Below are 27,760 nucleotides of genomic sequence, written 5' to 3'. Positions count from 1 at the left end.
TTTCAGGTGGTTGCTAAGATGTTGGTAAGTAGGGTTTGGTGGTTGCTACTATATTTCAGGTGGTTACTAAGGTGCCCCGATGTAGCTGTCAAGGTGTTGATCAGTGGGATACTATGGTGTTTCTAAGGTGTTTCTTAGTGGTTGCCTGGGTGCCCCAAGCTGTCGATAAGAGCGGTGCTAAGGTGTTTCCTGGTGGTTACTAGGATGCTTGCTATTAGGCGGTTGTCAGCCGCCGCTGGTGCGTCGGATGTTTAAGCAGGAGTGTTTATGGAGCTCCACCGATGCTCTGCTCTCTAATGCTATCAGTTAACTCTGGACGGCAACAGGGAGGCTCGTAACTATGGAGACATAAGGAGATATCACATCAACACATTCTCCCCCCGCAACCCAGAGAAACCCCGCCGTGTCAGAGAGCACTCAGACTGATCTGATCAATCTGATTAACCCCAGACAGCGGAGAGAGAGGGAGGGCGCGAGAGGCGGCAGATGGGTCTAAATATACCTTCGCCGGGTGAGTGGAGGTGAATGTAGCCAGTGTAGCGCCTCATCTCATTAATATTAATATGATAATAACAGGCTGCTACTGCAGGCCTGATTCACTCCCCTCTGCCATAGATCAAAGAGAAAGATCACACACACACACACACACTCACACACGCTGATGCTGGGCCAAACGCCCCACTGTCCTCTATTAAGCAACAACTGACGTCTGCAGGCTCCGCCCACAAATGTGTCCCACTGTTTTAAAGAACCCCATTGAGCCCTAATGAGAGCCTGTAGACCCTGTGCCTCTAGGACTGATATATGCAAATGAGGTCTGTTCTGATTGGCTGCACTGCTTTGTTGTGTCTGAGACTTGACTGGGCTGTCTATGCTCCAGCTGCATGACTAGCACAACACCATAGCAACCACTTCATACAGCTTGGGAACCGCCTAGCACACCCTTTGCAACCAACTGATTGGAACAGCCTAGCAACTGCATGGCAACCCCATAGCAACCCCGAACAACCACTCTGAACAGCTTAGCAGCGGCCTAGCATATGCATTGCAACCACTTATTGGAGTAGCTTAGAAACCACTTAACAAGAGCATAGCATAGCATCCACATAGCATCCCCATAGCAACCATATAGCAGCGCTATAACAACAGCACAGCCACCCTTAGAATACCCCCTGAGATACCATAGCAGCCACCTGATAACAGTATAGCAACTATCTGCAATACCATAGCAACCAATCAACAACCAATGCTTAGCGACCCCATAGCAACCACCTAGAAACAGGAAGGACGTCCAGCTCAGATCTCCATTCAGACGCTGCAGCTCAGGAGGGCTGAGGTCCGAGGCAGCGGCGGACTGAGAGTGACCGGCAGCTGAGTGTCAGGGTTAGCTGTGGACGGCTGAACTGTGAGATTGGAGGCGTTTGTCCTTGAACAGCGGGAGTCACTGTAAATACATTTCAGCTTCCTGACAACCCTCTATTGCTCACAACATCTCGGAGTGTGTGACTGAATGTGTGAGTGTGTGTGTGTGTGTGTGTGTGTGTGTGTGATTTTTGGAGTGTGTGTTTTTGCTTCTTCTGGGACCACTGAGGGATGGAGCCTCACTCACAGTGACCACAGTAGGCCACCAGAGGATTGAGAAAATAGAATAGAAGTGTGTGTGTGTGTGTGTCTGTGTGTGCGTGTGTGTGTGTGTTGTGTAGAGCCACCCAGGCAGTCGAAAACAAAATCCTGGGGTGGATTTTTACCTTCTGGACCAGGATTTTCCACCACTGCCAGTATAGCTGTGTCTGATGTGGAGTGGGGATAGTGTCTGATAGCTGTGTCTGATGTGGAGTGGGGATAGTGTCTGATAGTTGTTTCTGATGTGGAGTGGGGATAGTGTCTGATAGTTGTGTCTGATGTGGAGTGGGGATAGTGTCTGATAGCTGTGTCTGATGTGGAGTGGGGATAGTGTCTGATAGCTGTGTCTGATGTGGAGTGGGGATAGTGTCTGATAGCTGTGTCTGATGTGGAGTGGGGATAGTGTCTGATAGCTGTGATAGCTGATGTGGCCCACTCTGATAGCTGTGTCTGATGTGGAGTGGGGATAGTGTCTGATAGTTGTGTCTGATGTGGAGTGGGGATAGTGTCTGATAGTTGTGTCTGATGTGGAGTGGGGATAGTGTCTGATAGCTGTGTCTGATGTGGAGTGGGGATAGTGTCTGATAGCTGTGTCTGATGTGGAGTGGGGATAGTGTCTGATAGCTGTGTCTGATGTGGAGTGGGGATAGTGTCTGATAGCTGTGTCTGATGTGGAGTGGGGATAGTGTCTGATAGCTGTGTCTGATGTGGAGTGGGGATAGTGTCTGATAGTTGTGTCTGATGTGGAGTGGGGATAGTGTCTGATAGCTGTGTCTGATGTGGAGTGGGGATAGTGTCTGATAGCTGTGTCTGATGTGGAGTGGGGATAGTGTCTGATAGCTGTGTCTGATGTGGAGTGGGGATAGTGTCTGATAGCTGTGTCTGATGTGGAGTGGGGATAGTGTCTGATAGTTGTGTCTGATGTGGAGTGGGGATAGTGTCTGATAGCTGTGTCTGATGTGGAGTGGGGATAGTGTCTGATAGCTGTGTCTGATGTGGAGTGGGGATAGTGTCTGATAGCTGTGTCTGATGTGGAGTGGGGATAGTGTCTGATAGTTGTGTCTGATGTGGAGTGGGGATAGTGTCTGATAGCTGTGTCTGATGTGGAGTGGGGATAGTGTCTGATAGCTGTGTCTGATGTGGAGTGGGGATAGTGTCTGATAGCTGTGATAGCTGATGTGGCCCACTCTGATAGCTGTGTCTGATGTGGAGAATAATTTCTACATGTTTTCTTTCAGCGTCTCGGTTCCTCAGGCTTCAGTGTCTCCTGCTCAGACACACCTGCTGAATTCTTCAGCTCATTAGCGAGTTCCTGAGCGGTGTGACGGGTGCTAACGCAGAAACATCGCTAAAATATTCGGAACATGAAGAACCTGAGCGCAGTGAGTGAGATCCACTCTCATCTGAAGCTCTCTCAGCGTGGAGGTACACTCTGCCTTAAACACACATATATACTCCCATATATCCACCTATATACCAACATATATGCCAGCATATATATCCACAAACATATCCACCCATATAACCACCTATATCCCAACACATATATATTCACACATATATCCACCTATATACCAACATATATATCCACCTATATACCAACATATATACCAGCATATATATCCACAAACATATCCACCCATATATCCACCTATATCCCAACATATATATTCACAGATATATCCACCTATATACCAACATATATATCCACATATATACCAACATATATATCCATCTATATACCAACATATATACCAGCATATATATCCACAAACATATCCACCCAATATCCACCTATATCCCAACATATATATCCACCCATATCCACACATATATCCACCTATATACCAACATATATATCCACCAATTTATCCACCTACATACCAACATATATATCCACACATATATCCACCCATATCCACACATATATCCACCTATATACCAACATATATATCCACCAATTTATCCACCTACATACCAACATAAATATCCACACATATCTCACATATCTCCAACATTATTTCCACCTATATACCAACATATATATATCCACACATATATCCACACATATATCCACCTATATACTAACATATACATCCACCTATATGTACAACATATCCACATATACATATTTACCTATACATCCACATATATATCCAATCATAAATCCATCTATATATCTATCTATATATTATGTATTCACCTACATATCCAGCTATATATACATCTATACACCCACCAATATATCTACCTATATATTCTATATCTACCTATACGTCCACGTACAGATCCACATATATCCATCTACATGTCCACATATGTGTGTGTGTGTGTGTCACCTCTGCAGTGAACTCCTTCGTCATAGCCATCCTCACAGTCCGCCACCCCATCACACACCTTAGAGAACGGGACACACCTGTGTGAGCCGACACACTGCATGTGGTTCAGAGGACACACCACCTGCTGAGAGCCTGCAGAGAGAGAGAGAGAGAGAGAGAGAGAGAGAGACAGAGAGAGAGAGAGAGAGAGAGAGAGAGAGAGAGAGACAGAGAGACAGAGAGAGAGAGACAGAGACAGAGAGAGAGAGAGAGACAGAGAGAGAGACAGAGAGAGAGAGAGAGAGAGAGAGAGAGAGAGAGAGACAGAGAGAGAGAGACAGAGAGAGAGAGAGAGAGAGACAGAGAGAGACAGAGAGAGAGAGAGCGAGAGAGAGGTCACTGATGGGTAACAGTTATCTCAGGACTGTCCCTTCAATTTAAACAGAGGGTGTCCAAATGTTTGTGGACACCCCTTCTAATGAATGCATTCAGCTACTTTATGCTGCACCCATTGCTGACACAGATGTGTAAATGCACACACACAGACAGCTTGTCTAGTCCCTGTAGAGAAGAAGTACTGCCAATAGAATAGGACTCTCTGGAGCAGATCAACATCATGACCCTATTGGCACCATGCTGCCTAATGCCAGGCGTGGGCTAGAGGGGTGTAAAGTAATGCTTTTGTAAGTACAGTGTATCACAGACTGTACCTGTGATGCTCAGCGTGACTGTACCTGTGATGCTCAGCGTGACTGTACCTGTGCTCCGGTCTGCAGGTGAGTAAACAGTGAGGCAGTGTTCAGGACTGGGCGGTTGTGGCAGTTCCGCAGCGCCGTCAGGGAGAGGAGTCAAGTACAGAAGCCGCAGTATTGATTCAGATCTCTAATGAGGGATCACACACAGCCAGCAGCCCTCTAACACACACACTCTCTCTCTCTCTGTCTCTATCCCTCTCTCTCCCTCTCTCTCTCTCTCTCTTTTCCGGAGGTCTCTGGAGGAGGTTCAGTGTGTATTCCTCGCTCAGGCCTCCCGTGTATTCCTCGCTCAGGCCTCCCTGCAGGCCGTCCCCTCCGGAGTGCCGTCCCACTTTCCTCTTCTCCAGTGAAAGAGCAAACACAATCCCACAAATGGGAGAGGAGTTTAAAAATATCTCTACTCTCTCTCCCTCTGTCTCTCTCTATCTATCTCTATCTCTCTCTCTCTCTCTCTCTCTCTATCTCTCTCTCTCTCTCTCACTCTCACTCTCTCGCTCTCGCTCTCGCTCTCGCCGGACCTGTAACTGCACTTTCTCCAGTACCTGGGAATTACAGGAGCCACGGAAGCACGAAGACGGTGGCTCTCCATTAATTTCACACTTTCTACTGATTTTAATAAAGTGACTTACTTCAGTAAGAACAGAACTAAACTACATACTGGATATTAATGATATTAGAACTACATACTGGATATTAATGATATTAGAGCTTCATACTGGATATTAATGTTATTAGAACTTCATACTGAATATTAATGTCATTAGAGCTTCATACTGGATATTAATGTTATTAGAGCTTCTTACTGGATATTAATGTTATTAAAGCTTCATACTGGATATTAATGTTATTAGAGCTTCATACTGGATATTAATGATATTAGAAATTCATACTGGATATTAATGTTATTAGAGCTTCATACTGGATATTAATGTCATTAGAACTTCATACTGGATATTATTGTTATTAGAGCTTCATACTGGATATTAATGATATTAGAGCTTCATACTGGATATTAATGTTATTAGAACTTCATACTGGATATTATTGTTATTAGAGCTTCATACTGGATATTAATGATATTAGAACTTCATACTGGATATTAATGTTATTAGAACTTCATACTGGATATTAATGTTATTAGAGCTTCATACTGGATATTAATGATATTAGAAATTCATACTGGATATTAATGTTATTAGAGCTTCATACTGGATATTAATGTTATTAGAGCTTCATACTGGATATTAATGATATTAGAACTTCATACTGGATATTAATGATATTAGAGCTTCATACTGGATATCAATGCTATTAGAACTTCATACTGGATATTAATGATATTAGAGCTTCATACTGGATATTAATGTTATTAGAACTTCATACTGGATATTAATGTTATTAGAGATTCATACTGGGTATTAATGTTATTAGAGATTCATACTGGATATTAATGTTATTAGAACTACATACTGGATATTAATGTTATTAGAGCTTCATACTGGATATTAATGATATTAGAGCTTCATACTTGATATTAATGATATTAGAGATTCATTCTGGATATTAATGATATTAGAGCTTCATACTGGATATTAATGTTATTAGAGCTTCATACTGGATATTAATGATATTAGAGCTTCATACTGGATATCAATGATATTAGAGCTTCATACTTGATATTAATGATATTAGAGATTCATTCTGGATATTAATGATATTAGAGCTTCATACTGGATATTAATGTTATTAGAGCTTCATACTGGATATTAATGTTATTAGAACTTCATACTGGATATTAATGATATTAGAGCTTCATACTTGATATTAATGATATTAGAGATTCATTCTGGATATTAATGATATTAGAGATTCATACTGGATATTAATGTTATTAGAGCTTCATACTGGATATTAATGCTATTAGAACTTCATACTGGATATTAATGATATTAGAGCTTCATACTGGATATTAATGTTATTAGAACTTCATACTGGATATTAATGAGGAAGGGGAACACAGTAGACCCTCTGCAGAGAGAGAGTGTTATGAAGGTGTTTGATGGCCGAGAGCTCTTCACACCAACTGGACGATCGCAGAGTATAACTCCAAACTGGCTGCCTAGCAACTCCCAATTATTTTCCGGCTCACACACCCATACACACCGCTCTGTAAAAATAACCTGAGTGGAAAAGTGGTCAGACGGACACGGAACTCCTGCTGACAATTAAGAGACTAATTAAGAGAAATTTCCAGCTTTTATTTGAATATAATAAAGTGTAATCATTCTGCCAGCTGGACAGAGCGCCGCCCGCTCGGGCCCACTGCGGCTCCACCACTTCACACGTCAACACACTGCTCCACCACCCACCGGTTCTCCGTCACGCGACCGGTCCACTTAACACCTCTGATTAAAGCGGTCCGGCTGATGACCTGAGTTAACTGTGTGAGACGCCACCACCAACAAACTCACACTGACTGTCTACATACACACACCGGCCACTTTATCTGAAACACCTCCATTGTGGCTCCACCTTACTGCAGGTAATAGGTAGGTGTTTCCAATAAAGTGGCCAGTGATGAAGCAGCACAAGAGTAGGTGTTTCTAATAAAGTGGCCAGTGATGGAGCAGCACAAGAGTAGGTGTTTCTGATAAAGTGGCCAGTGATGAAGCAGCACAAGAGTAGGTGTTTCTAATAAAGTGGCCAGTGATGAAGCAGCACAAGAGTAGGTGTTTCTAATAAAGTGGCCAGTGATGAAGCAGCACAAGAGTAGGTGTTTCTGATAAAGTGGCCAGTGATGAAGCAGCGCAAGAGTAGGTGTTTCTAATAAAGTGGCCGGTAAGAGCATCATTTGGAGCATGCAGTATATCAGGAGGTGTCTGTGCAGTGAGGCGTAAGCGTCTGCTGGCGGCGGTTAAATATTTCATTAGCGCTGGCTGTATCAGTGCTGCAATTAGCGCTGTCGTTAAGGCCGCAGTCAGTCAGCTGGATGGTTAGAGCTGCCACCGGGGCCTCGGAGACAGTCCTTCACTCTGAGAACACTCATTCCCTCATTCACACACACACACACACACACACGCGGCTTTAGGACTGGTATCACAGAGAGAAACACCGGATCTGATGGGGTGTGTGTGTGTGGGGGGGGCAGCGTTGCCAGATTTTGACATTTTACTACTAGTTTATTTGATGACTATTGACATCAGTGGTTGCCATGGAAACCAAATCCTCTTTTTGTTAAGTCATATTAAAATAACTCCAACCTAATATCTCCCAGTCATGACTTACTATCTCCTAATGATGACTTCATACACAACATGGACAAAAGTATTGGGACACCTGCTCATGAATTTATGATTCTTTCTGAAATCAGGGGTATTAAAAAGAGCTGATCCTGCTGTTGTTGTTGGAGTAACTGTCTCTACTGAGGAGCATTGCTGTGAGGATTTGATTGCATTTAGCGACAAGAGAAACAGTCACTGAGGTCAGGTTGTTGGGTGATGATCACCCCCACCCCACTTCATCCCATCCAAAAGTACCACCATCATTCCAGAGAACACAGCTCCTCCACTGCTCCACAGCTCCTCAATGCTGGGGGGCTTTATACCCCTCTAGTCCACACCTGGCATTATTAGGCAGCATGGAGCCAATAGGGTCATGATGCTGATCTGCTCCAGAGGGTCCTATGATGCAAGGTGTCCACAAACTTTTGGACATGTAGCGTCTCTCATAATCGTGCATTGGTATCTTCTAAGCATGATGTTTTGTCTCATAATTAAGACACAGTGTCTAATAATTCGGCCGATCTCTCCTAGTTAGGACCTTCTGAAGTACCTTCTGAGATCAGATGTGACAGGATGTAGCAGCTAGCCTTCCTGCTCCGAGCCGTCCCGCTGAAAGGCAGTCGAGAGGCAACATCAGACGTTTATCCGACGCTCCTGTCCACAGCCACTTAAATTAGCCGTCTGCAGACACGGTTCCCCTCCAGCACGTCGGAGATCTAAGTGTTCTCCTCAAAGTCACGATGACACTAGAGAACAGCTGTTCACTGCTGCGCTCGGTGGCTGCTAACTTTAGCTTAGCCTTACAGTGTACCACTTATCACATTTCTCAGACACCTAGAAAACGCTTATTCCACCTTATTCCAGCCCGTTAGAAAGAGCTGAGCCTGAGCCCGAGTCTTCATGCTCTCCCGCCTCTGCTAAACAGCTTGTGCGAGTGATTTTAGAGGGAACTTAGCGTGAAAAAGGCTGGCTACCTCATTCGCTGGTAAAGCTGGTTGACCAGTTTAGCTCTTGACCAGTATAGAGTATGCTTTTGTTTGAGTTTGATGGTTTCGCTGGTCGACCAGCATGACCAACACCTCCAAGCTGGTCGACCAGCATGGCAACCAGCCTGACCAGCATCTCCAAGCTGGTGAACCAGCATGACCAACATAACCAAGCTGGTTGACCAGCATGACCAGCATGGCAACCAGCAAGACCACTCTGGTCGACCAGCCTGACCAGCATCTCCAAGCTGGTCGACCAGCATGGCAGCCAGCAAGACCAGCATGGCAGCCAGCATGACCAGCATAACCACAGTTGACCACCGGGGTCTTGCTGGTCATTAGCTGGTCAGCCAGCATGGCAGCCAGCATGACCAGCATCTCAAAGCTGGTCGACCAGCATGGCAGCCAGCATGACCAGCATAACCACAGTCGACCACCGGGGTCTTGCTGGTCATTAACTGGTTGACCAACATAACCAAGCTGGTCGACCAGCCTGACCAGCATAACCACAAGGGCCACGCTGGTCAACCAGCCTGACCAGCTTGGAGATGCTCGGTCCATCTGAAACCAGCTACCAGCCGGAGCTGGATATTTCATCAGGGAGGTCCCTGTTAGCCACATTTAGCTTTCCCATGCTAAGCGTCTCTACACTAGGATAAAGTGTGTGACCCGTGCAGCTAGCGTTAGCACATCCTGCTCTCGGGTACCTGTGTATGTGAGTGTGTGCGTAGCATGCTAATTAGCAGCTCTGTAGATAAGTATCATCATCAGCGCGTGTATTGTGTAACATGCTAACGCAGCCGACTGTGATTAGCCGGCGTACGGATAACATGCTAATGTAGCGTGATTAGCTGCTTTAATATTCAGAGCTGGAGATTAAACAGATGGTCTTTCACAGCTCAGAGACGACGATGATGTGATCACATAAGCGACACAGATTAGCAGCAGTAGCGCTAGTCAGACACCCATCAGCCATAACATTAAAACCACCTGCCTAACATTGTGCAGGTCTCCCTAGTGCTGCCACAAGACCTCTGAGGGTGTCCTGCTGTGGGATCTGGAACACCAACACTAACGTTAGCATCGTTAGCATCCTTAACCAGTCCTGTAAGTCGTGTGGAGGGCGGAGCTTCCATGAGCGTCAATGAGCCTTGGGTCTCCATGACCCCGGTGGTTCCTTCCTTGGGACACTTTTGGTAGGTCCTGACCACTGACCACCAGGAGGGAACCCCCCCACACTTAGACCTGCCTGATGTTCTGGAGATGTTCTGACCCAGTCATTGTCTAGAACATCAAAGTGTCTCAGGTTCTATTCACTTGCCTAATAGATCCACCCCTTGGAACCAGAGGAACCACTGGAACCGGATCATCAGGGTTCTTCACTTTACGTTACGTCAGATACCAAACATGGTCTTGGCTGATTGGATGAGATCAGAGATCAAACATCAATCATGATACTTTGATCTGTCACTCAACTGCTCCTTTTTAGACTTTTATGGAAATGAGCTCTGTTCTGATTGGCTTTCCCTTTACTTCAAAAAGAAGGGGTGGAGTTTGTGTGAGTGAGAGGCCTAATGACTGGTTCTACAAGTGTGAGGGGGCGGAGTTTGCCGTCATTTGAACGCTCAGATGGGCCCGGATGGTCGACCTGCATGACCAGCATGATCAACATAACCAAGCTGGTCAACCTGCATGACCAGCATGACCAGCATGGCAGCCAGCAATCAGTGCTGATTTTCTTTGTGTGGATTTATTGAAGCCGTCGCTGCTGCTCTGCTGAGACCTGCCCGCCGGCTCGGCCCTGGATGGCCACGGTTCTGGCCCAGCCCGCTGCTGATACACATCCAATCCGCAATTATTTGGCAACCCGACGCTCCCGCTTAAAGGCGGTCTGTTAATAGCACGGCAGCTAATTTAAATCAAGTGTTTTTTTCACTTGCCCCTGATTGGGCTCCGCTGGAGAGCTTCTGGAGTAGTCCTCTAATTGTAATCATCAATTTTCGCCGCTTGACGCGTCCTCGAACAGAACCCGCTCACGGAGGCTCGATAGCTGGAGATGTTTTGCTCACGGAGTCGTCGCTCATTTATTCGCGTACTGAACACAGGCGCAGTGTTTGCACACATCCTGTCCCGGAGGACTCGGATTCATCAGCCCAGCGTTTAAAGAGCTCCTGTCACAACCTGCTAAGCCCCCTGATTTCAGTCCAGGGTTTCTGTGATGTCACAAAATCCAACAAATTTGCACGCACCCACTTTTTTCCAGCCTCCATCAGATTAGCTCTGCCCCTCACGCCAATCAGAGCAGAGCTCATTTACATATATGCTATAGATCAGAGTGTCATGATCGATCCCTGACCCCAGATTCAGCCAAGAGATGCTAGCACGCTAGGCTAACCTTGCTAACAAACTTCGGATAGTCCGGAAAACGTCCGGAAAACGCCTGTGTTTCTTTTCAGGTCCAAACATAGTCATTCATCACACTAATTGATGCTGATTAATTAATAATAATTACTGACTAATAAGCCTTTAGAGGAACAGCTGAACACCAAGCCCACCGTTTAGGGGTTAACCTCAGTCATGGATCCTCCTGAGCTCTTCAACTTTATTAATTAGGCCAGACGCTTCCTCACGCTGAGGCCTCCACATGCAGACACACCACCACCACGTACACGCTTGGAGGAGAGCGCTACATGCTAATTCGGCTACATCAGCTAACAGACATCTCCCAAGCTGAGAGACGGGGAGGGGGAGAGGGAGGGCAGTTATGCTCTCTGGGATCTGTGGACACTGACGTATGGCTGTGGCATCACTGCAGATGGAACCTGTGTGTGTTTTGGTGGTTAACTGGGTCCTAACTCTAACCTTTCTAATAAAAGCTGCAGTTTGGAGTTTTCCTTCCTCATGGAGAGAAGCCAAATGTCCTCACAATGACACAATGTTTTCCTCACACACACACACACACACACACACACACACACAAAACAGATGGTGGAAGTCACCAGAGCAAGCCTGAGCACAACCTGCCTGACACAAATGAGACACATTATGCTGCATTACCCAAAGCCATCGCAGTAAACACACCCCGCAGCGCCGCGGGACGGATTCCTCTGCAAAATGCAAAAAAGGACTGGCACTACCAAGACTATGAGCCCTAAGAACTGGTACTACCAAGAGTATGAGCCCTAAGAACTGGCACTACCAAGAGTATGAGCCCTAAAGACTGGCACTACCAAGAGTATGAGCCCTAAGAACTGGCACTACCAAGACTATGAGCCCTAAGGACTGGCACTACCAAGAGTATGAGCCCTAAAGACTGGCACTACCAAGACTATGAGCCCTAAGAACTGGCACTACCAAGAGTATGAGCCCTAAAGACTGGCACTACCAAGACTATGAGCCCTAAGAACTGGCACTACCAAGAGTATGAGCCCTAAGGACTGGCACTACCAAGACTATGAGCCCTAAGAACTGGTACTACCAAGACTATGAGCCCTAAGAACTGGTACTACCAAGAGTATGAGCCCTAAGAACTGGTTCTACCAAGAGTATGAGTCCTAAGGACTGGCACTACCAAGAGTATAAGCCCTAAGGACTGGCACTACCAAGAGTATGAGTCCTAAAGACTGGCACTACCAAGAGTATGAGTCCTAAGGACTGGCACTACCAAGAGTATGAGTCCTAAGGACTGGCACTACCAAGAGTATGAGTCCTAAGAACTGGCACTACCAAGAGTATGAGCCCTAAGGACTGGCACTACCAAGACTATGAGCCCTAAGAACTGGTACTACCAAGACTATGAGCCCTAAGAACTGGTACTACCAAGAGTATGAGCCCTAAGAACTGGTTCTACCAAGAGTATGAGTCCTAAGGACTGGCACTACCAAGAGTATGAGTCCTAAAGACTGGCACTACCAAGAGTATGAGCCCTAAGAACTGGTACTACCAAGAGTATGAGCCCTAAGAACTGGCACTACCAAGAGTATGAGCCCTAAAGACTGGCACTACCAAGAGTATGAGCCCTAAGGACTGGCACTACCAAGAGTATGAGTCCTAAAGACTGGCACTACCAAGAGTATGAGCCCTAAGAACTGGTACTACCAAGAGTATGAGCCCTAAGAACTGGCACTACCAAGACTATGAGCCCTAAGAACTGGTACTACCAAGAGTATGAGCCCTAAGAACTGGTACTACCAAGAGTATGAGTCCTAAGGACTGGCACTACCAAAAGTATGAGCCCTAAGAACTGGCACTACCAAGACTATGAGCCCTAAGAACTGGCACTACCAAGAGTATGAGTCCTAAAGACTGGCACTACCAAGACTATGAGCCCTAAGAACTGGCACTACCAAGACTATGAGCCCTAAGAACTGGCACTACCAAGAGTATGAGCCCTAAGGACTGGCACTACCAAGACTATGAGCCCTAAGAACTGGCACTACCAAGAGTATGAGCCCTAAGGACTGGCACTACCAAGAGTATGAGCCCTAAGGACTGGCACTACCAAGACTATGAGCCCTAAGAACTGGCACTACCAAGAGTATGAGTCCTAAAGACTGGCACTACCAAGAGTATGAGTCCTAAGGACTGGCACTACCAAGAGTATGAGTCCTAAAGACTGGCACTACCAAGAGTATGAGTCCTAAGGACTGGCACTACCAAGAGTATGAGTCCTAAGGACTGGCACTACCAAGAGTATGAGCCCTAAGGACTGGCACTACCAAGAGTATGAGTCCTAAAGACTGGCACTACCAAGAGTATGAGTCCTAAAGACTGGCACTACCAAGAGTATGAGTCCTAAGGACTGGCACTACCAAGAGTATGAGTCCTAAGAACTGGCACTACCAAGAGTATGAGCCCTAAGAACTGGCACTACCAAGACTATGAGCCCTAAGAACTGGTACTACCAAGAGTATGAGTCCTAAAGACTGGCACTACCAAGAGTATGAGTCCTAAAGACTGGCACTACCAAGAGTATGAGTCCTAAGGACTGGCACTACCAAGACTATGAGCCCTAAGAACTGGTACTACCAAGAGTATGAGTCCTAAGGACTGGCACTACCAAGAGTATGAGCCCTAAGGACTGGCACTACCAAGAGTATGAGCCCTAAAGACTGGCACTACCAAGAGTATGAGTCCTAAGGACTGGCACTACCAAGAGTATGAGTCTTAAGGACTGGCACTACCAAGGGTATGAGTCCTAAGGACTGGCACTACCAAGGGTATGAGCCCTAAGGACTCTACAGACTGGTTCAAACATAAGTGAGAGCTCTAAAGACTGGTTCTACCATGAGTGAGAGCTCTAAAGACTGGTTCTACAATGACTGAGAGCTCTACAGACTGGTTCTACCACGACTGAGAGCTCTAAAGACTGGCACTATCAAAAATAATTGTCCTAAAGTCTGGTTCTTTTAAGAGTAAGATCCCTACAGGCTGATTTACAAGAGGCTCTTGTATATTTTCACCCCCAGAGTGTCAACAACACCAAGAAAAGTTCCTTGTGCATCTTCGCTCGGTGAACGAAGGTTCTGGTTCTGAGGACCCTCAGATGTGTGTTTTTCGTTAGATGTGTCTCCCAGTAGTTTGCTCGCATCATTTGCTCGCGCGAGTTCACGGCGGAGGTTCAGCATCACGGCCTGAGAAAACTCCGGCGGGATAATCAGGCAGCCTGTCAGGCGCTCTCCTGTCAGGAATTAAAGCAGACTGAAGAAAGGGCTTCCTCAGGAGGATACACTCTAACATTTGTGCCGACACCCCGCCAGCCCGCCGCGCTGCCTCTTATTACCGCGCCGTGTCTGATCTTTTGTTATTTCCCTTCAGGTGTAAACTGCTTTTCTGTCAGATCCGCTCGTTTAGAAATCACTGCCATCCCGCCTGCGCTCTCTGACCCGTGTTTACCTGCTAAATATGGAACTGCTGTCCCATCTCCTCCCGGCCCGGCAGAGCGCTGAGGAGCGGGGAGGCAGTGCCGTCACTGTCTCGGTTGGCAGCCGAGGACTTTTAACACCGTAAATATCACATCTGAGCTCCCGCGAAGCCAGACGCCTTAACTACTGCTCGCACGCCCGGCCCTGAGAGAGAGCAGCAGATGCTTCAATCAGAGCAGAGACAGCCTGAGACCTTCAGCACGGCTGAATGGGCGGGGCTAAACTGCTGTAGGCTGAATGGGTGGGGCTAAAGTGCTGTAGGCTGAATGGGTGGGGCTAAACTGCTGTAGGCTGAATGGGTGGTGCTAAACTGCTGTAGGCTGAATGGATGAGGCTAAACTGCTGTAGGCTGAATGGGCGGGGCTAAACTGCTGTGGGCTGAATGGGTGAGGCTAAACTGCTGTAGACTGAATGGGTGGAGCTAAACTGCTGTAGGCTGAATGGGTGGGGCTAAACTGCTGTAGGCTGAATGGGTGGTGCTAAACTGCTGTAGGCTGAATGGATGAGGCTAAACTGCTGTAGGCTGAATGGGTGGAGCTAAACTGCTGTGGGCTGAATGGGTGTGGCTAAACGGCTGTAGTCTGAATGGGTGGGGCTGAGCTGCTGTAGGCTGTAGATGGTGGGTGGAGATGGAGACTCACACTGATGGAGAGTTTCGTCTGAGGAGTCCGGGCAGTCTGCTTCTCCGTCACACAGCCAGCTCGCCGACACACACACTCGTCCATCCGCACAGAGAAACTCCCCTTCATCACACACTGCTGCAGACAAGAGGGCGAGGGGTGGAGCGGGTGGAGCGGGTGGAGGGGGTGGAGAGGGAGGGAGAGAGATGAGCAGGGTTAACTGTTACTGTTCAGACCCGTTTCTGCTTGTCTTTTCAGCACAGATATGAAGCTCTGTTCTGCTGCTGAGGGTGAGGGAGCGTCCAAAACCCCCTTATCTAAACCACGGGACCTCGCTGAAGACAGACAGACAGACAGACAGACGGGCAGACAGACAGACAGACAGACAGACAGACAGACGGGCAGACAGACAGACAGACAGACAGACAGACAGACGGGCAGACAGACAGGCAGACAGACAGACAGGCAGACAGACGGGCTGTCAGGGCTGCCAGCAAGCTGTCGTCAAACAAATCAAACGTTATGTGAGGACGTTTTTTTATTCGAGCAGATGTAAACATTTCCCCTGGCACCGAGCCAGACGCTAATGAACGCGCCGTCAATCACAGACTCGCTTTTAGCGGCGTCCGATCACACCGTCTGACCGCCACCGGGTCTAATCACAGAGCGCTCATTTCATCCCTCCCAGTACAGAGCACTCCAGACACCAGCGGAAAGGAGGGGTTTCTAATAAAGTGGCCAGTGATGGAGCAGCACAAGGGTAGGTGTTTCTAATAAAGTGGCCAGTGATGAAGCAGCACAAGAGTAGGCGTTTCTAATAAAGTGGCCAGTGATGAAGCAGCACGAGAGCAGGTGTTTCTAATAAAGTGGCCAGTGATGAAGCAGCACAAGAGTAGGTGTTTCTAATAAAGTGGCCAGTGATAAAGCAGCACAAGAGTAGGTGTTTCTGATAAAGTGGCCGGTGATGAAGCAGCACAAGAGTAGGTGTTTCTAATAAAGTGGCCAGTGATGAAGCACAAGAGTAGGTGTTTCTAATAAAGTGGCCAGTGATGAAGCAGCACAAGAGTAGGTGTTTCTAATAAAGTGGCCAGTGATGAAGCAGCAGAGTAGGTGTTTCCGATAAAGTGGCCAGTGCTGAAGCACTAGGTGGTGAAGGCTGTGAGTGCATCAGGAATAACTGCAGCACCGGTCCTCCTCTCGCTCCATTTTAAACAGGAGCACTGTTATTCCCTCTCTGCCGGTCGCTCTGCGGATCGCAGGTGAAGCGAGGAGCTGACGGATGCTTAAAAATACTAAGAGTCTAGAGTCTGATTATTAGAAAGCAGACTGGGTCAATAGGGTCAGAATAGCCACTACCACCGAAGAACCACATAAACAAGAACATGGCTTACAATTTAGAAAGAGCGGAGGTCAGAGGTTCTAGACAGAGACAGAAGGTTCCAGATAAGAATGAGGAACCCGGACAATAAGAGACAACAAACATTATCTGCAACAGTGGAGACAGAAGGTTCTCCTGATACACACACACACACACCCACACACACACACGTAAAGCCAGTGTAATTTTCCCACTAAGACGCATGTATTATTCATCAGGGCTCAAACTTCAGTGTGTCACACACACACACACACACACACACGAGCACTGCTGGAGCGCAGTCGAACATTAAAACACACCCCTCACACTCCCGCCGGGTGTTGAGCAGTGTGTGTGTGTGTGTGTGTGTGTGTGTGTGTGTGTGAGAGAGAGAGGTTTATTAAAGCAGAACATGATGCACGTCTCAGCACCACTGCATCACACTGCTGATGCTAACGCTGCTGATGCTAATGCTGCTGATGCTAACGCTGCTGATGCTAACGCTGCTAGAACTTCATCTTTGGCCACTTTATTAGAAACACCTACTCTCGTGCTCCATCACTGGCCACTTTATTAGAAACACCTACTCTCGTGCTCCATCACTGGCCACTTTATTAGAAACACCTACTCTCGTGCTCCATCACTGGCCACTTTATTAGAAACATCTACTCTTGTGCTCCATCACTGGCCACTTTATTAGAAACACCTACTCTTGTGCTCCATCACTGGCCACTTTATCAGAAACACCTACTCTAGAACTTCATATTTGGTCACTTTATTAGAAACACCTAGAGAGCAGCCAGAGCAGAGCTGGCAGCCAGGGTTCGAGCTGGTTGTTTAGGTGTCTGCTGAGGATGAATACGGCAGATCTGCAGAATGGGTGGAGAGGGTGGAGAGGGTGGAGAGGATTTTGAGCTCAGTGCTGAGCAGACTAAAGCTAAGCCTGTTTAAGCTCCACACTCTAAAAACACGCTGAGTTTCCTGAGCGGCCAGACGTCCCTGCTCTCAGAGTCCAGGCCTGCCAGAGACGGGAGGACGGCAGGAGAACCGGAACACGGTGGAAATCAACACAGCCCATCAATCAATAAAGTGGCCAGTGAGTGGACGTGCAAGAGCAGGGGATTCCAATAAAATGACCAGTGGCGAAGCACATGGCAGGTGTTTCTGATATAGTGGCCAGTGATTAACTTGTGGAGAAGTGGTGGAATTGCCCTTTCAGCTCCTGCAGTGGCCCATTCCAATAAAGTGCTTCAGCGAATGTGGCTCTTCATCAGAGCGCTCTTCACGATTTTCTCCCACGCTAATTCACGTCCAGCGGCTGCCCAAACGCGGGCGTACACGGAGTTCACACTGAGGAGTAGCTCTTCTTTGAGGTGGACACCAGCCAGGCCTCTCCACAGGGTCAACTAGTTCACAGCCTCATCCTCCAGCAGAAGGGCCACCTTCACAGCCTCATCCTCCAGCTGAAGGGCCACCTTCACAGCCTCATCCTCCAGCTGAAGGGCCACCTTCACAGCCTCATCCTCCAGCTGAAGGGCCACCTTCACAGCCTCATCCTCCAGGTCCCCGTGAAGAGGCGCGTCCAGCAGAAGGGCCACCTTCACAGCCTCATCCTCCAGGTCCCCGTGAAGAGACACGTCCAGCAGAAGGGCCACCTTCACAGCCTCATCCTCCAGCTGAAGGGCCACCTTCACAGCCTCATCCTCCAGCTGAAGGGCCACCTTCACAGCCTCATCCTCCAGGTCCCCGTGAAGAGGCGCGTCCAGCAGAAGGGCCACCTTCACAGCCTCATCCTCCAGGTCCCCGTGAAGAGGCGCGTCCAGCAGAAGGGCCACCTTCACAGCCTCATCCTCCAGCAGAAGGGCCACCTTCACAGCCTCATCCTCCAGCAGAAGGGCCACCTTCACAGCCTCATCCTCCAGGTCCCCGTGAAGAGGCGCGTCCAGCAGAAGGGCCACCTTCACAGCCTCATCCTCCAGCAGAAGGGCCACCTTCACAGCCTCATCCTCCAGCAGAAGGGCCACCTTCACAGCGCACTTAAGAGGATACTGACTGCACTCCAGTGAGAGCAGCTAATCGATGCCCACTCCCCACCAATGAGCAGCGCAGCAGTGAATGAGGTCAAATCAGGAGCTTAAGAAAGCGTGACGCTCTGGACTGCGCCGCCGCTCACAGCTTCACTCCCCACAGAGCGGCTCTCATCCATCTCAGCTCCTGTAACTGTGACGGAACGGCCACTTTATCAGAAACACCCCCCCATGATCCTCCACCTAGATCTGATTACATCCCGTTTCTGTTAGCCATGCACCACCAAGAGTAGGTGTTTCTAATAAAGTGGCCACAAGAGTAGGGGTTTCCGATAAAGTGGCCAGTGATGAAGCACAATAGTAGGTGTTTCTTATAAAGTGGCCAGTGATGAAGCCGAAGCTTAGGTGTTTCTAATAAAGTGGCCAGTGATAAAGCACATGAGTAGGTGTTTCTTATAAAGTGGCCAGCGATGAAGCACAAGAATAGGTGTTTCCGATAAAATGGCCAGTGATGAAGCTCTAGACTAGGTGTTTCCAATAAAGTGGCCTCAAAAGTAGGTGTTTCTAATAAAGTGACCAGTGATGAAGCACAAGAGTAGGTGTTTCCAATAAAGTGGCCAGTGATGAAGCGCAAGAGTAGGCGTTTCTAATAAAGTGGCCAGTGATGAAGCGCAATAGTAGGTGTTTCTAATAAAGTGGCCAGTGTGTCTAGTACGTATGGTCGTGTGTGGCTTTCTGCAGTAAGGCCTCTGCGCTCGTCCTTTCCCCTCTGCGGACTCAGCGTAACTCGGACTGTCATAACAAACCGCGGCTCAGGGTGACGGCGCTCTAGCACACGCTGTGTCCAGGCACTCATCCGGCTCCGGGAGTGCAGGGTTAGAGCGGAGGTCAGGCGCTGCCGGAGAAGCTGCTAATGCACCCACACACTTAACCGCTCGGAGAGGGGCAGTGAGCGGGAGGCGGACGCTTAAATACAGCTCATAATGACACTCTGGAGTGTTCGGGGGGACGGGAGTGAGCGCATTATCTCCCAGCTTTTTATTGGCCTAATTAAAGCGGCGAGGACAGCGGGTCACTCTGCCGTAAAGGAGCCCTCCCTCTTTAGCCACGTCTACTCCACGAGCCCAGACATGTCTAATACAGCAGACCTACGAGGCTAACGTAGCTTATACCCCACCAATTAGCACTGCAGCTATGAGGCTAACGTAGCTTATACCCCACCAATTAGCACAGCAGCTATGAGGCTAATGTAGCTTATACCCCACCAATTAGCACAGCAGCTATGAGGCTAACGTAGCTTATACCCCACCAATTAGCACTGCAGCTATGAGGCTAACGTAGCTTATACCCCACCAATTAGCACTGCAGCTATGAGGCTAACGTAGCTTATACCCCACCAATTAGCACTGCAGCTATGAGGCTAACGTAGCTTATACCCCACCAATTAGCACAGCAGCTATGAGGCTAACGTAGCTTATACCCCACCAATTAGCACTGCAACTATGAGGCTAACGTAGCTTATACCCCACCAATTAGCACTGCAGCTATGAGGCTAACGTAGCTTATACCCCACCAATTAGCACTGCAGCTATGAGGCTAACGTAGCTTATACCCCACCAATTAGCACTGCAGCTATGAGGCTAACGTAGCTTACAAAGAATGCAAGTTAATACCCCACCAATTAGCACTGCAGCTATGAGGCTAACGTAGCTTACAAAGAATGCAAGTTAATACCCCACTGATTAGCACTGGAGCTATGGTGCTAATATAGCTAATAAGTAATGGAAGCTCATACCCCAGCAAATTAGCACTGAAGCATTAATGCTAATATAGCTAATAAGTAATGGAAGCTTATAACCCACCAATTAGCACTGGAGCATTAATGCTAATATAGCTAATAAGTAATGGAAGCTTATAACCCACCAATTAGCACTGGAGCATTAATGCTAATATATGCTTTAATTTCTTGTTAGCCATGTTAGCTTCGCAGCTCCTGTGTAAAAATAAAGACTACATTTGGTGTGTGTGTGTGTGTGTGTGTGTGTGTGTGTCTCGGGGGATATACAGTATTTATAGCTAAACAATTCCTTTAATCTGTTCCGCACCTTAACATCATAAGGTGCACCTGAGTGTGGGTAACCCGGCGTAGCGAGAAGCGCGTCTGATAGGGGCTGCAGGATGAAGAATAGCCGCCGCGGGTTTGCATTAGCACGCCGGGGGAAGGCTAATCGCTAATAGCGGCGGGTGATTTGGAGGAGTAATGACTGGAGACCTGAAGCCGAGCTCACGAGGGAACATCTCCCAGCACTTAAAAGCTCCTAAAAGCCCTAAATGGGACGGAGCCATGAATTAATCAGTACAGTAATGTGTCAAACAGGGCCTCTCTGTGCCCTCCGAGTGTGAGACACACACACATACACACACACACACACACACACACACACACACACACACACACACCGTGTTTATTTATTTATCTATTTGCCTTTAAATTTGCTTTCAATGCTAATGAACCTGTGTCCTACCCTAGCATCTACTGAGGGCTCATATCCAAGTCCACTTAAACCCTCTTAAGAGCACTTAAATACAAGTGCACTACGTTTCATTTGTCTCCTATTCATTCATCTCTCCTTATCTCTGTTTTTCGGTAACTGCGCCTTTAAGACTGAGCTCTAAGCTTGAAGGCAACACCTTAGCAACCACGTACAAAGCAACCTAGCAACCCCAGCAACACCACTGCAACTTTCAAGCATGGCTCTAGCTACCATCTGGAGTAACAACCTAGAAACCACCTGAAACACCAAAGCAGCTACACTGTATCAAACCACCAGAGGTACCATAGCAACCACCTGAACCAGTGTTAGCAACCATTTACTAATGCACAAGCGACCACCTGGAACACTTCAGCAACCACATAGAAAACACCAAAAGTAACTCTCTAGCGTCACTCTAGAAACCACTAGAGATACTATAGCAACCACCATACAGTCGCATCCTCTCAACCACTAGAGATGCCATAGCAACCTTGTAGTGACAGCCTAGCAACCTCTAGGAAGACACTAGGAACCATATTGTAATACTCTACCAGCCACCTGGAATACCAAATACCGTATCGACCATTCAGCAACACCCTAGTAACCACCTGAAACACCATAGCAACCACTCTGAAACTACCAAAGATATCATAGCAACCACCTTGATCACCATATCAATTATGTAGTGGCAGGCACCCTGATCAACCACATATTGAAACCATGGCAACTCCATATTGACTCCCTATCGACCACCTGGACCACCTCAACTACTATATCACAGACAGCCTTGAAATCACCCTGCAGACCAAAGCAGCCTTCTAGAAAAAATGTAACAACCGCCAGAAATACCATAGCAACCGGTTAGCAACGCCGTAGCAACCGCCTCTGAATTGCTGTGCTTTACTGGCCGTGTCTCTGTACTCTGTGTCCTTCAGGTCAAATCTGAAATAATAAAAGTGTGATTAAATAAAGGATCTGCTGCTGCTGCCCTACTTCCAGTCAGGTGCGGAAGAGCGGCCAGTAAAAATGTGTGTGTGAGTGAAACCCACAAAGATACACCTGGACACTGCTGCACTGCGGACGTCCAGACAGAGCGGCGAGAAACCCCACCCTGTCCTCAGAGTCTGACCTCTCACACACACAATACTGTGATATACACTGAGGAGGCGGAGCTACAGCCTCTCATTAGGGTGAATATATATTAATAACACTCTAAATGTAGGTATTGTGATATACACTGAGGAGGCGGAGCTACAGTCTCTCATTAGGGTGAATATTAATAACGCTCTAAATGTAGGTATTGTGATATACACTGAGGAGGAGGAGCTACAGTCTCTTATTAGGGTGAATATTAATAACGCTCTAAATGTAGGTATTGTGATATACACTGAGGAGGAGGAGCTACAGTCTCTCATTAGGGTGAATATATATTAATAACGCTCTAAATGTAGGTATTGTGATATACACTGAGGAGGCGGAGCTACAGTCTCTCATTAGGGTGAATATATATTAATAACGCTCTAAATGTAGGTATTGTGATATACACTGAGGAGGCGGAGCTACAGTCTCTCATTAGGGTGAATATTAATAACGCTCTAAATGTAGGTATTGTGATATACACTGAGGAGGCGGAGCTACAGTCTCTTATTAGGGTGAATATTAATAACGCTCTAAATGTAGGTATTGTGATATACACTGAGGAGGAGGAGCTACAGTCTCTCATTAGGGTGAATATTAATAACGCTCTAAATGTAGGTATTGTGATATACACTGAGGAGGCGGAGCTACAGTCTCTCATTAGGGTGAATATTAATAACACTCTAAATGTAGGTATTGTGATATACACTGAGGAGGCGGGGCTACAGTGTATCCTACAGACTGTGACTGTTTAAACTATTCTTCACTCAGAGTTTCAGCTCATGAATTTCAAAAGCACAACATGAGCCGCAAAAGCAGCTTTCAGGAACCCGCAGCTCCGGAGAGGCCGTCCGGACTCCCTCTGGACGTCCACACTCCTCTCTCAGCCACCAGGACGAGTTCAAGGACAATACTGTTTATTTATGACTGGGGGGACAGGGACGCTTGGCTTTCCCCTCGGAGTGTGGCTCGATCTGTAGCAGCTGCTAGCAGCTAACTAGCCCAGTAACTAAATCTTCCCGAGGTTCTGAAACATGAGAATTAGCTCCTCACTCTGTATGTACTAGCATGCCTGCTAACAGTGTAAGCTACATTAGCCTAGTAGCTCCAGTGCTAATTGGTGGTGTATAAACTTCCATTGCTCATTAGCTACATTAGCCTCATAGCTCCAGTGCTAATTGGTGGGTATAAACTTCCATTGCTCATTAGCTACATTAGACTTATAGCTCCAGTGCTAATTGGTGGGGTATTAACTTCCATTGCTCATTAGCTACATTAGCCTCATAGCTCCAGTGCTAATTGGTGGGTATAGGCTTCCATTGCTCATTAGCTACATTAGCCTCATAGCTCCAGTGCTAATTGCTGGGTATAGGCTTCCATTGCTCATTAGCTACATTAGCCTCATAGCTCCAGTGCTAATTGCTGGGTATAGGCTTCCATTGCTCATTAGCTACATTAGCCTCATAGCTCCAGTGCTAATTGGTGGGTATTAACTTCCATTGTTCATTAGCTACATTAGCCTCATAGCTCCAGTGCTAATTGCTGGGTATAGGCTTCCATTGCTCATTAGCTACATTAGCCTCATAGCTCCAGTGCTAATTGGTGGGTATTAACTTCCATTGTTCATTAGCTACATTAGCCTTGTAGCTCCAGTGTAAAACTAAAGAGGCCAAACTTCACACACCAAGAAATTTGGGGGATCTGGGGGACATTAGGTTTTTTCAGCAAACTGTCGCTTTAATCTAGTTAATACAAGCTGAAGCTCTGAGGCTCCAGACCTGGCGTTTATCAGCTGAGTGTATTCCCCACAGCAGCGACACTCAGGCTCATCCTCATCCTTATCCTCATCTCCGGCCAAATGCAGCAGCGGATCGATGATGTCTTCTATGAGTCCGGATGTTTATTTAATTAGGCCTGAAGGGGGCGTCGCTCTCACCCTGTCCGTCACTTTTATCCCCAGAGTGGCGTGACAGATTACCGCTTTTAGAACAAACAGCACACCACCAATGAAATGAGAGATTACAGAAGCCCTGAAGGCCGGAGTGTGTGTGTGTGTGAGTGTGTGTGTGTGTGTGTGTGTGTGTGTTCATTACAGCCTAATGAAGCAATTGTAAAGACAGCAAAGAGGCCTAATGCATGTATCCAAAGTGGTTGCTATGGAGTCGCTAGACGATTGCTCTACTATCCTAAGTAGTTGTGTCGGGGTGATGAGGTGGTTGCTATGGTATCCTAGATGGTTGATAAGGTGTAGATGAGTGGTTGCTTGGTGATTGTTAATTGTTAAGCTGTTGCTAGACAGTTGCTATGGTATCCTAGATGGTTGTTAAGGTGTTGCTATGGTTTTCCAGGTAGTTGCAAAGGTGTTGCTAGGCAGTTGCAATGGCATCCTAGGTGGTTGTTAAGGTGTTGCTAAGTGGTTGCTATGGTGTGACTAGATTGTTGCTATGGTTTCCCAGGTAGTTGCTAAGGTGTTGCTAGGCAGTTGCTATGGTTTCCCAGGTGGTCAAGTTATAGCCGTCATGCCGTTTACGAGACCTTTGCAACCAAGTTTGAACGAAACAGTCCAGACAAGCAAGCAGGACCACCAGCATCCAACCAGTGAGGACCAGGAGGCGGGGCCACTATCACTCAACTAATCTAGACAAGGAGGCGGAGCCACCAGCATCCAACCGGTTTAGACAAGCAGGCGGGCCTACCAGAAGCTTAGACAAAGACGTGGGAACGGCAAAACGTGGATGAGGAGGCGGGACCACCCGCACCAAATCAGCACTGTGTTTGATTGGGACGAGGCTTCAAAGGGAACACTGATGGGAGGGGCTTTGTTTGTTTGGGGTACCTGTTTACCAACATGGCTCTCTCACACACACACAGCACCTCTTATTTATTTACTGATTCACTAAAACAAAGCATGTGTTTATGCAAACGGTGCTTTATTTATTTATTTATTTATTTGTCTGTTTGTTTGTTTGTTTGTCTGTGTGTTCTGTTTGTTGTCATGTGACGTGTGAGGAACTGAGCTCCTCCAGAGAAGGTCCAGTATTTATTTCTGGTCGTTCCGCTCTCCCGAGTTTCTGCTAATACACTGCGAGCGGTGGTGTTTATTGGTTACGCTGCATGTGTTTATGAGGCCGTGGAGACACACACACACACACACACACACACACACACACACACACACACACTGTGAGGAGCGGAACCGTGACATGAAGACGGACGGTCCGAGTACGGTCAGCTGCTTCAGAATGCAACATGTTAAGGGACAGATCTTTAAGTGCACCTGATCGATTCCTCTCGTCAATATCACCTCGCTCAGTGTTCATCTGGTATTAATGGGAGGGTCTTTGCAGGGTTCGAGGGGTCAAACCTCGAGAGATCAATAGCTCCAATAACTCCAGTCCATACGTCCTCGGAGCTGCTGCACATCCAAACCCGTGCCGGTTCACACCTTGGTTTACAGTTCCAACACAGAACACGGCTATTTCACCCCTATTTCCGCCCCTGGCCACTTTATCAGAAACACCTCCCTTGGAGCTCCACCTCACTGGTGTACAGCTAGAGATCATCTGCTGATCAGCAGATGTCACTAAAAGATTTGTATGGTATCCAAGGTGGTTGCTGGGATGTTGCTAAGAGGTAACAATGATGTCCTAGGTGGTTGCTGGGGTGTTACTAAAAGGTTTGTAGGGTATCCCAGGTAATTGATGGGGTGTTACTAGGAGGTTGCTATGAGTTCCTAGGTGGTTGCTAGGGTGTCACTAGAAGGTTCATATGGTATCCCAGATCATTGCAAGGAGGTTGCTATGTTTTCCCAGGTAGTTGCTGAGTTGTTGCTAGGAGGTTGCTATGGTGTCCCAGGTGGGTGCTGGGGTGTCACTAGAAGGTCGCTATGGTATCCCAAGTAGTTTGCTGGGGTGTCGCAAGGAGAGTTCTAGGGTATCCCAGGTGGTTGCTGAGATGTTGCTTGGAGGTTACAACGATATCCCAGGTGGTTGCTGGGGCATTAATAGGAAGTTGCTATGGTGTCCAAGATAATTGCTGTTAGGAGGCTGCTGGGCTGTTACTAAAGTTATAATAAAGGTTGCTATGATTATCCTAGGTAGATGCTAACCTGTTCCTGGGAGGTTGCCATGCTAGCCCAGGTGGTTGCCAGGGCATACATTTCCATAGCAATGGCTGCCATTTCAGCCCAGACCGAAGCTACAGTCTCTCATTGGGATAGCTACAGAACATACACATGTGTGGGCGGAGCCTAGAGAGGTCATTCAAAGTAAGATGGTGGGGGGAGGGGTTAATAATGCACACACACAGCTTGTCTAGTCCCTGTAGAGAAATACTGCCAAAAGAATAGGACTCTCCGCAGGAGCAGATCCACCTAAGCAACACCAGGCATGGGCTAGAGGGGTATGAAGCCCCCCAGCATGGAGCACTAATGCCGCTTTTGTCACTGCATGCAATCAAATCCTTACAGCAATGCGTCATCTCCAAACTCTAGTAGAAAGTCTTCTTCCCTGGACTGTAGAGACAGTGAATGAGCAGGTGTCCCAATACTTTTGTCCATGTAGTGTGTCTGTGTGTGTGTATCTGAAAATACACTTACACACACTGCGCATGCAGCCAGCAGCCGTAGTGGGAAGTCTCTTGTTCCTGTCCTGTGGAATTACACTCAAAAGTGTGTGTGTGTGTGTGTGTGTGTGTGTGTGTGTGCTAACTGTCCGTCTATCAAGTGATGACAAGTGTGTGTGTCTAAAACCCACTGAATCAGTAACGTCCTCAGGGACTAATGACTCAGAGAGAGAGAGAGAGAGAGAGAGACATACTTTATCCAGTGGAATAGCACACACACATACACACACACACACACACACACTCACACTGCTATCAGTGGGCTGATGGGTAAATTGGCCGTCAGTCTGAAGTGTCTGAAGCTCAGTGTGTTTCCCGATTATGACACCCAGCTGAGGTCACAACGTCACACACTAATTGATTTACACACACACATATTTGAACACACACTCTCTCTCACACACACACACACACACACACACTAATTTGGGACAATGCCCCATTTCTGACAGGCGGTGCGATGTGTCCCGGAGGAGCACTATTTCGAGCAGCGATGAGCAGAGCTGAGCGCAGGGGGGTGGAGCAGAGTAGAGGGGGCGGAGCCAGGGGAAATGTCACAGCATTTATAATTCATT

At 47.4% G+C, this 27,760-nt stretch overlaps 1 protein-coding gene across 1 annotated transcript in view; it reads right to left on the bottom strand.

The window, feature by feature from the left end:
* The window catches only part of lrp1ba (low density lipoprotein receptor-related protein 1Ba), a 161,464-nt gene that overhangs the window by 127,480 nt on the left and 6,224 nt on the right, over positions 1-27,760 (bottom strand). The window contains 2 exon segments of the mRNA XM_072670858.1: positions 3,963-4,094; positions 15,529-15,645. Coding sequence (XP_072526959.1) covers positions 3,963-4,094; positions 15,529-15,645 — 249 coding nt within the window.

This window comes from Salminus brasiliensis, chromosome 25 (genome assembly GCF_030463535.1).
Source record: "Salminus brasiliensis chromosome 25, fSalBra1.hap2, whole genome shotgun sequence".
In the NCBI taxonomy this organism is placed as follows: Eukaryota; Metazoa; Chordata; class Actinopteri; order Characiformes; family Bryconidae; genus Salminus; species Salminus brasiliensis.
Note: the sequence above shows the minus strand (reverse complement) of the source record. Positions and strands in the feature narration are given on the sequence as shown.